General features: G+C 45.7%; 1 protein-coding gene across 2 annotated transcripts in view; it reads left to right on the top strand.

The window, feature by feature from the left end:
- Positions 1 to 12,116, top strand: part of ADGRD1 (adhesion G protein-coupled receptor D1) — a 128,753-nt gene extending 116,637 nt beyond the window's left edge. The window contains exons 22-25 of one of the 2 annotated variants that reach the window (XM_072983176.2): positions 5,683 to 5,809; positions 6,712 to 6,753; positions 7,828 to 7,920; positions 8,745 to 12,116. In XM_072983176.2, the coding sequence (XP_072839277.2) occupies positions 5,683 to 5,809; positions 6,712 to 6,753; positions 7,828 to 7,920; positions 8,745 to 8,840 (358 nt within the window). In that variant the 3' untranslated portion in view covers positions 8,841 to 12,116. The remainder of the gene's footprint in view (positions 1 to 5,682; positions 5,810 to 6,711; positions 6,754 to 7,827; positions 7,921 to 8,744) is intronic. The other variant, XM_072983175.2, reaches the window with a different exon arrangement.
- The last annotated feature ends 781 nt before the right edge of the window (positions 12,117 to 12,897 follow it).

The raw sequence follows: 12,897 nt of genomic DNA, 5'->3' as shown, positions 1-12,897 counted from the left end.
ATTATTGAACCTCTGAAAAATGCCCCTTCACATCCCTGTCTTCCTGCTCCCACCAAGCTGCAGGGATCTGATCTTTCAAAAGACCCTGCCTTTTAGGTTCCTAAGCAAAAACCAGAAGGGTCTCCTCTGTTTTTTCCCCCCAGTCTGAGACTGGCAAAACTCTACAGAGAAGAACTATTCTTTTTTCACCCTTCCTGCCTCTCTTGAAAGGCGCCTCTGTGGAGCTGCATTCAGAAAACAGACCGCACGCAATGTGTGTGTACACCCTCTGCCTGAACTAATGACCGGAGAAGCTGGAGAAATCAATAGATCTTCCTAGGTAGAGATATCTGTGTGAAGCCCGTTCACAACAATGTTTGAAGATTAGACAGGGCTTTAATGGTTGAGTCTGTTGCCCAAGGCTGCGGAGGTCAGGCAGACCATGCGGAGGTCTAAGGACAGACCCCCCGGGAACGTCGGAATCACAGGAGAAATTGTGTACATGGAGGCAGCATTACAAAGAAGGCTAGAATCTTCTTTCTTACTGTGGTGGTTTTCAGGATGAAGAGATGGATTTATTTATGGGGCAAAGCAGGGCTATAACTAATGGGGCTTTGCCCCATGGCACCGAAATTAAGAAGGGTCCTAAGGTCTAGAGTTGGAGCTACTGATTAATTAGGGAAATAAAGAGCAACCCCTCCCAGTCCTATTCACTTTCCTTTTTTAAAAAAAGCATAAACTGTTGTGGAGTTTTGCATTCCTCTGTGCTGTCCTCTGAAGATGCCGGACACAGAGACTGGCAAAATGTTAGGAAGGACAACCTTCAGAACACGGCCAAAGAGCCCGAAAGACCCACAACAACCATTAGATCCCGGCCGTGAAAGCCTTCGTGAATGTATTTTGCATTCCTCGTTAAAATTCTCCTTTTGATGCACAGCAGATGAACAGAGACTCGCAGAGGAGAAGAGCTTCAAGTGCCTAAGATTAATCCACCCTTTTCTCCTTCACTGGCCCTTACCATCTCAATAACTCACCCTGAGACATAGGTAGGAGAAAGAATAAAAATGTTCCATTACTTACAATTACAAACAGATAACAGTAAACTTAACAAATAACAGAAAACTGATTTTAATAGACTTCGACAACCAAGAGGGAGGGAAAGGGAACTTTCAGCAGAAAGGCGGGGCTCTCTTTGAATTCCGAGGCAGGAAGGAACGATTGGTTCATGCTGGATAGATTGACAGCCACCCCAGCCCTGAAAAGTCCCTCCCAGTCATTCAGGCTACAAACAGCATGCGAGGTTGTAAAAGCTCAGACATAAACTTTCTTTTTCTTTGAAGTGGGCACCATATTCTCTCTCTTTTTTTCTTGAGGGGGGGAAGTGTTCATGCCACACCTGTGGGTATGGGTGGGGGAGAGACGGTGCCACTTTCCTCTCCTGCCAAAATTGATAGCTCTGGTGCAGAGGGACACAAATAGAAGGACATAAGAAGAGAGCTCTTAGAATCCGACCCAGTAATTTGACATTCTGTACACACAGGAGATAAACTTTTCATTACAGGAAGCCACCCGGGCTGCTCAGGGGTCCCTGGTCTGGTGGAGGCCACCTTGGGCCGTGGGAGTTGTATCTTGGTTCAGCCGGGAACAATCTGTGCCCGTCGTTTGATTCAATTGATGCCTTGGGTCCAAATTCCATTGCAAAAGGATCAGAGCAACATCTGGACTTGCACTGGAAAAACCAAAATGGACATACAGTAACTTATTTGCTGTTGCACAGATGCGCCTGACATTTGGGCGAAACAATAAGCAGTAAATGGAGAGGTCAGTGGTCAGTCCGTTTTTTTTTTGAACTTTTAATCTCTTCCCCAGCCACCTGCTGTGCTGAGACACCCCATCTCTGGAACTGGAGGTCATCTCTAACCCTCCTTATCCTCCATGAATTTCTCCAGTTCACCTTTAAATCTGTTCCATGGTGAGATCTTGTGGTAGTGAGTTCCTCAGTCTAATTAGGCACCCATCCAGAATCGGAAGTGGTTCGTTGTACACAGTTTCGCCAACAACTAGTTTCACAAATGTGCAAATGCTTTCTGAGACCTGCACAACCCCCCCCCCCCATTCTCAACTTATTGTTCAAGGATAATCCAAATCAAACCATGGTTTATTAGAGTCTTAAAATGAAGAGTATGTCACTGTTTGTCTCTCTGTTTTATCTATAAAATAGCAGGAGGGGGTAAAACGTCTGCTGCAGTTCAGCTGACTCAGAATTTGTGTTGCTTGTTTCAAATAGGGAGCACTGGGCTTAAGGCCTATTGGTCAAGGTCTTGGATTTGAATTAGCCACTCTGGAGGAAGTTTCATCCGCTCCTATCTTTAGATAACCTAGGTTTATAGATCTGAGCTACCTCTCTCGCTCAGCCGATGGCGTGGCTCACGTCGTGGAGTGTTGGCCACCTTCAGACAGATTAGTTTCACCCATCTAGCCGATAAAATTGATTTGTAAGTTATGGACCATCTTCCCCTATGAAATGGGCTCAGCTTTCTGTGAGTGGTAGAATTTCCTCCTTATGGCGGCCAGGGTGGGTGGGCTCCCCCCCCCCCAGTTTCATCTCGGAAGAGCGGAAGGCGGGGGACGTTAAATAAGGGAAAGGCAGCAAAATCTGCTGGAGAGAGGGGGCTACCCTTTCTACCTGTAAATACCCTTAAAAAATAACCTTATGCTCCAAGATTTTTTCACAGCATCAAATGCAATTCATTTTACCTGCAGGAAGCTGTGATCTCATCTATTCCGCTCTTTTGATTGTTCGCGAAAAATTGGGTTCTTTATTTTTTTGAGCCAAGAGATTTCTCAGCGATGTGGTGTCTTTACACCATTGCTGGGCTGGGGGGCATTTAGGCAGGTCTCTCCCCCACCCCCATTTTAAAAAGAGCTTATTTCCACTCCTGGGGGCCTTGGGAAAGAGACAGATCCCATGCTTTCCTCCCGAGAAACCTACACAATAGATTAATTTTATTTAAGGGCAGTTACCCGCTACATCTCAGCCTGTGTCTCAAGAGCAGGGCCTGGGAGCTAAAGTGTGACCCTCCAATGTGCTGAAGTTTCCCTCTATGCCTACATTTCATCCTCCTTATCATCTTGTTGACAGTTTGATTGGGAAGAAAGTGTCCACATCTCCTGAAGGCTTCCGTATACCAGCTGCAGAACTTGGGATGTTCCACTGGTCTATTCGGCATTTTTAAATATAATCTTAGAACTGCAGAGATGGAAGGGACCCTATAGATCATCAAGTCCAGCCCCCATCAGGGAGGCACAGTGGGGATTCAAACTCCCAACCTCTGGCTCTGCAGCCAGAGATACAAACTACTAAGCTATCCAGTCACTAACTGCCCCATGCATTCACCCATAGCTCAAGAAAAGAAAACCGAACGCCTTCTGTTCTGTATTAGTATGCACCAAACTTGAAGAACCAATAATATGGTTCTTCAAGTTTGGTACATACTAATACAGATCAGAAGGTGTTTGGTTTGCAAAAGGATTAGAGCAACGCCTGGCGCTGATCCTTTTGCAATGGAATATATATTACACTTCCTTTTGAAACCCTTCTGGATTTTCTCCAAACAGGGATAGGCAGACTCAGCTCTAGAGATGGGCATGAACCACCCAACTGGCAATAAACGGGTTCGTGCCAGTTCGTTTATCGACCAAAGTTCGTGCCAGTTCGTTTATCGACCGAACAGGTGTTTGGCACTTCAAAGCCGTACCTCCTCTGGCGGACTCCCACGTGGAGGAAGAGGCGGGCCTTTGAAGCAACGGACACCTGTTCGGCCAATGAACGAACCTACGCAAAACGACGAACCTGCCGTTCATGCTCATCTCTGCTCAGATCTTAGGAAAGTTACTCCTCTGCACTATAAATATATATGTCTATAAAAACCCGGCCATTTCAGTGTCATAGTGTGTCAAGTTATTTTTTTCCCCATGGAGGACAGAAAAGTAACATTTTGATGCACTGCCCAGCTGGTGGTACCGAAATTTCAGTCTAACAGCATCCTGGTGACAATCAAGCTACACTGGTTCCCGTTGAGAAACTTTGCCCATTGTGTTAAAGATCTTTTGACTAGACTCTTAACTCCTTAACCCATCACTCTTGCCTCCTGCGCCTGCCGTAGATGCGAGCCAATTTTCTCAACTGCAGTAGACGTGAAGGGGGGGGGAACACATGAAATCAAAACTTCCAGGTCGTCAACAAGTTTACAAGAGGCTTCTAGCAGAATGATGAGATCCAGTTTCGCCGTAATTTGTCCGTCAGTTAAATACGACACTTTGGATGGTTGATGAATAATTGTGCCGCGGGTGTGGAAAGAGGGTTCTGTGATTTAAAGCTACCTGATGCTCCTGTCTCCCCACCCCGACTGCACCCAACAAAATGACTCCATTATGAAAGTGGTATTGATTGACTTTTCTGTGTGTGCTTTGACTACAAATATGGCCCGTGGGATTGCTTTGTTGTCAAGCGAAGGTCGGCAGAGTTCATCCTTCAAACATCTGTTTTCCTTGCGGCATGCCATAAGGAGATCCAGATGAAGGATAGAAACAAATCGAAAGGTTCTAGTCCTCCATGAAAAAGTGTGTCTTGACATACTGAAAAACTTGGCTGAAAAAAAAAAACACCACAGTAATCTTTTGTGTGATTTTTCCATCTTACATGACAACCACAGTATCAACTTTTCCATCTGTGGCAGAAGGAAAATTCCTCCAGGGTTTTGTGCAAAACGCTTAAAAAAAACCCCTATGTGTTTTGTGCAAAACCCAAAGTTCTCTGCCTGAAACACAAAGGGATATTTTGCACAGAATGGATCTTTTTCTGTGCAAGAAAGCACTTCCACCAATTTTGCAAAAAGAATTTTTTTAAAAAAGACCAGTATCTGAAAAATGCACACATTTCTTGAATCTTGCCTAGCAGGGACCGAACTTTTGAAGTCTTCCATTCTCACCAATAAAACTGAAAGATGTGATGGCTTTATATCGATGATTTGGGCTTAGCGAAGATGATGGAACTGGCCTCTATGGAGGCACCAAGAATCTTTTCTTGGATGTTCAGCTATCCATGTAAACAGAGACTATAATAATCCAATCTAGAGTGTTTTGAAAACAGCCATACATTTTACCATGGAATACTGTTTGACTTCCGGTAAAAGCAAGTTTTGATTCAGTTTTCAGTGTTCTAGCCTAATGGGTTAAAATTCTGATAGTGACCCTATTCTGCCTAGCCAATCATCATCATCATCATCATCATCATCATCATCATCATCATCATCATCATCATCATCATCATCATCATCATCATCATCTATCAAGTCAGTTATGATTTATGATGACCCTTTCTAAGAGTTTCAAGGCAGAGAATACTCAGAAGTGGTTGACCATTCCCTTCTTCTGGGGGAGCCCTGGGACTGTGCAGCTTGCCCAAGGCTACACAGGCTGGCTCTTCTCCCTGGAGGCCCAGTGGGGGAATCGAACTCCCAACCTCTGGCTCCACACCCAGATACCTAAACCACTGAGCTATCCAGTCAGCTGCCTCGTCTTTACTACTGTCAAATAAGAAGTTTACTTTTTCCCCACCAGCATTGGGAAATCATCAACACCATCGGAACATCACAGATGGGTGCTCATCATATATGCCCTTCCTTTCTCTGTGTCTTATAGGTTGACAGCTAAAGCTGTTGCTGTCTTGCTACCCATCTTAGGAAGCTCATGGATCTTCGGTGTTTTGGCTGTCAATGTCCATGCGTTGGTGTTTCAGTACATGTTCGCGATATTCAACTCCTTGCAGGTAAGTTAATGTTGTGCAAATCGGGGGCCGAGAACCTGAGTGGGAATAAATGTTCTGAATAAGGAGAGAGAGAGAGAGAGAGAGAGAGAGAGAGAGAGAGAGAGATTATTATCTCTGCCCTTTGGATTTGTACATGCCTCAAAAGACACTATAAAAATTGGGGTGTCGTTCCTGAACTTCATTCGTTGTTGAATATGCAAAAGTTCGAATACTTTGCTAAAGCTGTTCAAGATTCGTTTTGTGGGGTGGGAGGTGAGAGGAAGGAAATCTTTGAGTCTCCGTCTGCATCTTGAACAAAGGACCTGATCCCCTGTCTCTCCAGAAAATTTTGGATTAGAGATGGGGATGAATCAAAAGAAATGGTGATTTGTTGCGACTCCTCATTCGTTGAACTTGACAAATGGACGAACTGATGAAGCACCAAATGCTAACGATGATGAATATTCATAGATTTGTTGTTAAAACACAAATAGCTGATGGTTGGGTCATTGACAAGCAGACTGGCTGCAGGAAAGGAAATTCCAGTTTACCTTCCCACAGCCAGCCTGCTTGTCAATGTCCCAACCATCGGCTGATCATTGGGACATTGACGAGCAGGCTAGCTGTGGGAAAGCAAACCCCATTTCCATTCCTGTGGCCAGCCTGCATGAAGGGACGAATAAAAATGGGTAAATATTCATCCCTTTATAGTCATTGGGGTCTCCAGACCTGATGAATGCAAAGGAATGAATATCCCACGAATCAGCAATATTTTGCGAATATTTCAATTTTTTTAAAATTCATCCCTGTGTCTACTTTGGATCCCTTTATTTTAATGGCAAATTGCCTTCCTTATAAGAAGCCACTCAAACCATGCTTCTTAGCTTCTATTCCTCATGGTCTCCCATCTTTTATTTTTACAGGGCTTTTTCATCTTTCTATTTCACTGTTTGCTGAACTCCGAGGTATGTTCCATATATAAAAGCCCCTTCGTGCAGTAAACTCCAAGAGCTTAGCAACACGAAAATATAAACATATATATATATCTCGTGTTTATTTATTTAGGGAAATAATACAAGGATTTAAAATTTGGTTGTAAATCAGACACAGTGTTAGGAGAATAATGGTGCTATTTAATGACGTTGCCCTGGAGATTTGCCTCAGCAACGTGAGATGACTTGTATATAGTATATTCGGTTGCTGTTGCCATGATTTATGGTATCTTCAGTAAACCAGTGACTAGGACTGCAATCAAGAGCTATGCATGTAAAAGGAACAGCCATCACAAAGCTGCAGAGTGCAGCTGTAAAATGTTGACCGGCTATATCCAACCAGATGTTTTGCTCATTGGAATTGCTACCTACTGCTGCAAGACAGGAGGCAGTGTTCTTCAGTGGTAGAACATTTGTTTTCCATGTACAGTGGTGCCTTGCTAGACAGTTACCCCGCATGACAGTTTTTTTTTCGCTAGACGCTGACTTTTTGTGATCGCTATAGCCCAGCTTGCTTGCTTTTTCCACATCCTCGGCGGATCTCCCAGTCACGAGCAAGAGCCCAGACTTCTCTGCCCCTCTTTTTTCCCCCAAGTGGGAGATCAGCCGGGAGGGCTGGGCAGAGAAGCTTGAGCTGTTGCAGGGACTGGAAGATCAGTCAAAGGTACCGGAGGTTGAGCCTCGTGAGTGGTTGATCGAGCCAGAGGGTGGTGGGCGAGGGGAGCAGCAGCAGCACCTGCGCTGCCACTTTTACAAACTGGGAAGAACTGGGACAAACTGGTTTGTGTCCCTCTCTACTCAACAACTGAATTGAGTAAATGGGTGGATGGCTATCTCCTCCTGCTCCTGTTGAACTACGTTTTCAGTAGTGTGGAATATCTGGTGGTATCTGGGTGAGGTTCGTGAGCACTGGGGCTGCTTAGCTCACCAGTGGAGGACGCAAGATGATTTGAATGGAGAGCCATGGCTTGTGAACTCAGTCTTTCCAGAGTGTGTCGGAGACCTGGCTCCTCATAACCTTGCCTTTTTTTGCTTCTCCCCGCCAAGGTGAGAGCCGCCTTCAAGCACAAAACCAAAGTGTGGTCGCTCACCAGCAGCTCCGTCCGCAACATCAATGTGAAGCCATTCAACTCGGACATTGTAAGTGTTCCTAGAGGTTCTCCAGCTTCATCCTCTGAAAGGAAGGACTCCAACTCCCATGAACCCCTAACCCATGGGACGGCTGGGTGGGAGTTGCCGTGATAGTGAAACCATGACAATTTGAAAGAGTCTAAGCTCAAAATCAGCAGGTTAGGTCAGTGATCCCCAACCTTGGGCCTCCAGATGTTCTTGAACTACAACTCCCAGAAGCCTTCACCACCACCTCTGCTGGCCAGGATTTCTGGGAGTTGAAGCCCAAGAATATCTGGAGGCCCAAGGTTGGGAACCACTGGTTTAGGTCTCTGCTTCCAGAGCCAGAGGTGGGAGTTCGATTCCCCCCTGGGCCTCCTTGACAGGGGCTGGACTGGATGATCCATAGGGTGCTTTGTAGTTCTGCAGTTCTAAAATGATGATGATGAAAAGTGTTTTGTTTTTTTAAATCTGATTTCTTCTTTCATCTGAATGAGGCCAAAGGTCGACCAAGTCCAGTGTTCTGCTCACACAACAACCAGCGTTTCCCCCAAATCAAGTCTATTAGCAAAAGATCAAGGCAACGTGTTGGTTTTTAAGATGCAACAAAATGCTTTCTTGGACAGCTGTGAACAGTTGTTATAAGCAAAAAAAAAATGGAAGAGGATCAGTGATCTGGGGTGGATTAAGGAAGCTTCTTCTGTATTCAATAGCTTGGCCAAATAGCTCAGGGGTTTAGGTCTCTGGCTGTGGAGCCTGAGATTGCACGTTCGATTCCCCGCTGGGTCTCCTGGGAGAAGAGCATGGATGAATTGAATCTGGGGTTTATCTCCTGTCTTTCTCCCTCTGTCCAGATAACCGGGAACAAGCCAGGAACAACCCCCACCAAGCTCAACACCTGGGACAAAAGCACAAATTCAGCCAACCGGATCGATCTTTCGGCAGTCTGATGTTGGATCCCGTTGACCCTCTTCCTTGACAGTCAAGCCGCGGCCTCAGGACTTTTGTCGTGGCCCCTGCCTGTCCGGGATGTTCTCAGAATCTGGGCCAGTAGACCACCTTTCCTTCATACACCATCTCCTAAAATTGGAGAAGAATAACAACACCCTTGCTGTGTTGCATGGGGTAGCGTTGACTCTTCCCGTTGGCATTGATACCCCCTCTTTGGCCATTCGGGACCACCACGACATGGCTCACGACAACTATACACTGGATGGGAACCACGCCGGAGACACTCATTATGGAGAAACACCTTCCCTTCCCATTGCAGTGAGGCTGCAGAAGGTTACGCTAGAGGGACACGTCAAGAACGTTGATCATGACACCTTTTCTGCATCACAAACCAAAGATTTCCTACGGCATCATTAAAGTTGAGCTAATCTTCTCTAGCCTTCCATCCTCCATTTATATTCAATAACCACCTCGGGTCCTTTCGGGGAGAAAGGCAGGATAGAAATAGTGAAATAAATATATGACACAAGCCATGCAATTATCCAGGCAATGTTTGGCCAGAAAAGACTTACCCAACGGACTTGTTATTTCTAAGCCACACAAAAGACAAAAATCAGAGGGTGAACATCCCCAATCAAGATGCTGATCAAGATAGCAGATGTTCTGCCCATGCGCATGTGTCGTATTCAATTTGCTTGATTCTTGTAGTGATGTTGGTCATGACCATTACAATTTGGTGGCTCCCTGCTGCGTTGTTTCATTGGGGGACTCTTCTCCAGAGCCAGGTGAGGTTCAGGTGAGCATCCACGAATTGTTCCCCCTCCCCCGGACAGAATTAAGCTATAACGTTTTGCAAAAACCTAACGGGACTGCCTTTGGGGCGTCTCTATTTCCTTTACCTCGGGAGGCCGCATTCCGAAACCAGAACATTCGAAAAGGAAAAAGAAAAGTGAACCGAGAAAGAAGCAAAGTCGACAAAGAGGATTCTTCTTCGTCTTTTTTAAACTGTGAAATAGTCAACCAGAATGCAGCTGGGATTGTGTCGTTATTACTCAAGAGATGTCCCTTTATTTCATGTTGTCTCTTTCCTGGCAAACAAACCTTCGGTCTTTCCAGCAGTGTAAGGATGCAGTTTTCTCTTGCGAAGGAAGAAAGCAACCCTTGCTTTAATTCTAAAGCTCTTCTCTCTTCTCCTTATAGACCTTGCTAAGTCAAGTTTCTTACTTGATAAAATTCTGGACATCACCTGAAAACAGTTCAAAGCTCCTTCCACTCTTTGTGTAGCAGAATCCTGCTTTTTGAGCCAGGGAAGCAGAGAGGTTGCCTATGATGATAAGTTCTGTGCCTTAAAAAAAAAGAAAGGGTGTTGTTTAGCTGGCTGGATAGCTCAGTGAGTCAGTCATAGGTCTGCAGAGCCAGAGGTTGGGAGTTTGATTCCCCACTGTGCCTCCTGCAGATACAGTGGTACCTCGCTAGACAGTTACCCTGCATGACAGTTTTTTCGCTAGACATTGACTTTTTGCGATCGCTACAGCAATTCGCAAAACAGTGATTCCTATGGAGGAATTTCACTGGACAATGTTTGGTCCCTGCTTCGCAAACCATTTTTCGCTAGACAACGATTTTGACAGCTCCCTCCGTGCTCCCAAAACGGGTGTTTTCGGGACCTAAGCTTTGCAAGACTGCGATTTAAACAGCTGATCGGCGGTTCGCAAAGCGGCTTTCCTATGGCCGATCTTCACTAGACAACGACGATTCTTCCCCATTGGAACGCATTAAACAGGTTTCAATGCATTCCAATGGGGAAAAATGCTTTTTGCTAGGCAATGATTTTGCTAAACAGTGAATTCAGTGGACCGGATTATCATCGTCTAGCAAGGCATCACTGTAGAGCCAGCCTGTGGAGCCTTGGGCCAACTGCACAGTCCCAGAGTGCCCCCTAGAGGAAGGGGGTGGGAAACCCCTTCTGACTATTCTCTTCCTAGAAAACCCAGGAAAGGTTTGTCATAAGTCAGTATTGACTTGAAAGGCACACAATTATTATTATTATTGCTTAGTTACGGAGTGCATCTTCTGCATGGAAACCCTCCCTCTTTTCCACTTTGGGAGCTGGTCATAATCTAACGAGACTTGCTCCGATGCAAAGAGGGTCCTCCTTGGCTGTCAGCTCTGATTTTCAAGTCTGTTTAGAACTGGGTCGACAAACGCAGGTTTGAAGTAACCATGGTTTGAGGTGAGGCTGTGCCCAGGTCCCCTTCCCCCTGTTTTGTTCAGAGGTTAATTTGGGGCTTCAGAACGGCTTGTGATTGAAACTGGAGTAAATGCTCCCACCTCCCCATTCCATCTGCACTCCAGGTCTGAACTGATTTGGAAAGGCTCCTATTGATTTGTACTGAAAACCAAAAAATGGCCGTATCTTTGTTTGGCTGGGCGCTGATCTGCCAGTGAAAACGCGGCAGAGCTTGAAGAAGGGAGCAATCCTATGAAATTTCAGACAACTAGCTTCTGGGATCTGGTATACTGGGCCAGTTTATGTTTCGATGTGGGAAATCCAGTTTGATTCGGGCTCAAGATATGAACGGCTTGATAAACTCATTTTGTTTCACCCTACCACCAAAACCTGACCCTTCCACTTTGAACTGAATCTCCAATGGATGGGTCTGAATCTGGTCAATTTACTTAGTAATTTGGCTGGATAGCTCAGCAAGTTAGGCATCTGGGGCCAGAAGGTTGGGAGTTCGATTCCCCCCACTGGGCCTCCTGGGAGAAGAGCCAGCCTGGGTAGCCTTGGGCCAGCTGTACGGTCCCAGAGCGCCCCCTAGAGGAAGGGAATGGGAACCGCTTCTGAGTACCCTCCACCTAGTTTTCTCAACATGTTGACTTGATGGCACATTATTATTATTATCTTCATTTAATTCCAATATTGTGTGAATTGCTTGGTGAAGGGAATATAAAAGGAAATAGGAATACATGGACTTGATGTGGAAATATGCAGAAGGCTCCCAATGCTAGGAGTCTGACACTTTTATGCTCATGTAGGAGAACGTCCTTCGTTGGCACACAGTTTTGAGGGTTTCTCACCCAGAATATATGGTGGCTATGCTAATCGGGAATTCTAGGAACTCGGGAATCGTCATTCTTTTTCTGAGGTTCCGCTGTTATAGTAACATAAAAAAATTGAGTTGGAAGTGACCTGTAAGACCATCGAGTCCAACCACCTGCTCTATGTCAGAATCCAAATCAAAGCAGCTCTGACAGCTGTCTGTTTAATTCCCTCTCGAATGCCTCCAGCGTTGGAGCGCTCACCACCTCCGGAGGTCATGGGTTCTGTTGTCATACTGCTCTAGCAGTACAGAAGTTGCTCTTGATAGTCGTCCTGAAGGTCCACATTCGGCATTTGCCTTCTACAATTTACCTGGGACCACATGGTAAAATCAAGCAACTTCTGTGGCTCGGTTGATTGATCCATTTTTGGGCAAAGCATCTTCCAAAGACTTCTTTCCTTTAAGGAAGGGGAAAAAAAGAATTTGAGGTGGTGGTCTGAAGTTAAGAAACACTCATACTGTATTAAGAGCCGTTCTTTGAGTACGTTGGCCAGTATTCTGTTTCCTGCAGGTGGAACAGCTGTGGTGCCTAGGGGTTTCTCCATCGGCTCCGATGGAGAGCTTGGTATTGAGTTTCTCGTGCAATCAGTGCTGTGATGGGTCACACAACTGGTGTGCCATGCGCATCGTATGAAGTGGGGGAACCACGTACACCACTGCCGTTTTCCACTTATCCCCCCAGGCTCCTGATTCCTATGTTTTCCTCTCAAAAGGATGTCTTTGCTGCATTCTGGGTTTGCACCCTCTGCTTTCCAGGCACACGAAGGCGACCGGGGCTCATTGCACGAAATGTGGACTGTGCTCCTATCCTGTCCCAGTCCTGGTCCCTCCCCACAGCTTTCTCTCTAAACCCCTGAAGATGAATGGGGTGAGGCATCTGTTGGGAGCATATCCCATTTATCTTGAGATGCTGAAAAGTGTGTCTGTGTGTATGTGTGTGTAATCGTGCATG

The sequence above is a fragment of the Pogona vitticeps genome, chromosome 14 (assembly GCF_051106095.1).
Source record: "Pogona vitticeps strain Pit_001003342236 chromosome 14, PviZW2.1, whole genome shotgun sequence".
Classification (NCBI taxonomy): Eukaryota; Metazoa; Chordata; class Lepidosauria; order Squamata; family Agamidae; genus Pogona; species Pogona vitticeps.
The sequence above is the reverse complement of the archived record's forward strand: the minus strand, read 5'-3'. Positions and strand labels throughout refer to the sequence as shown.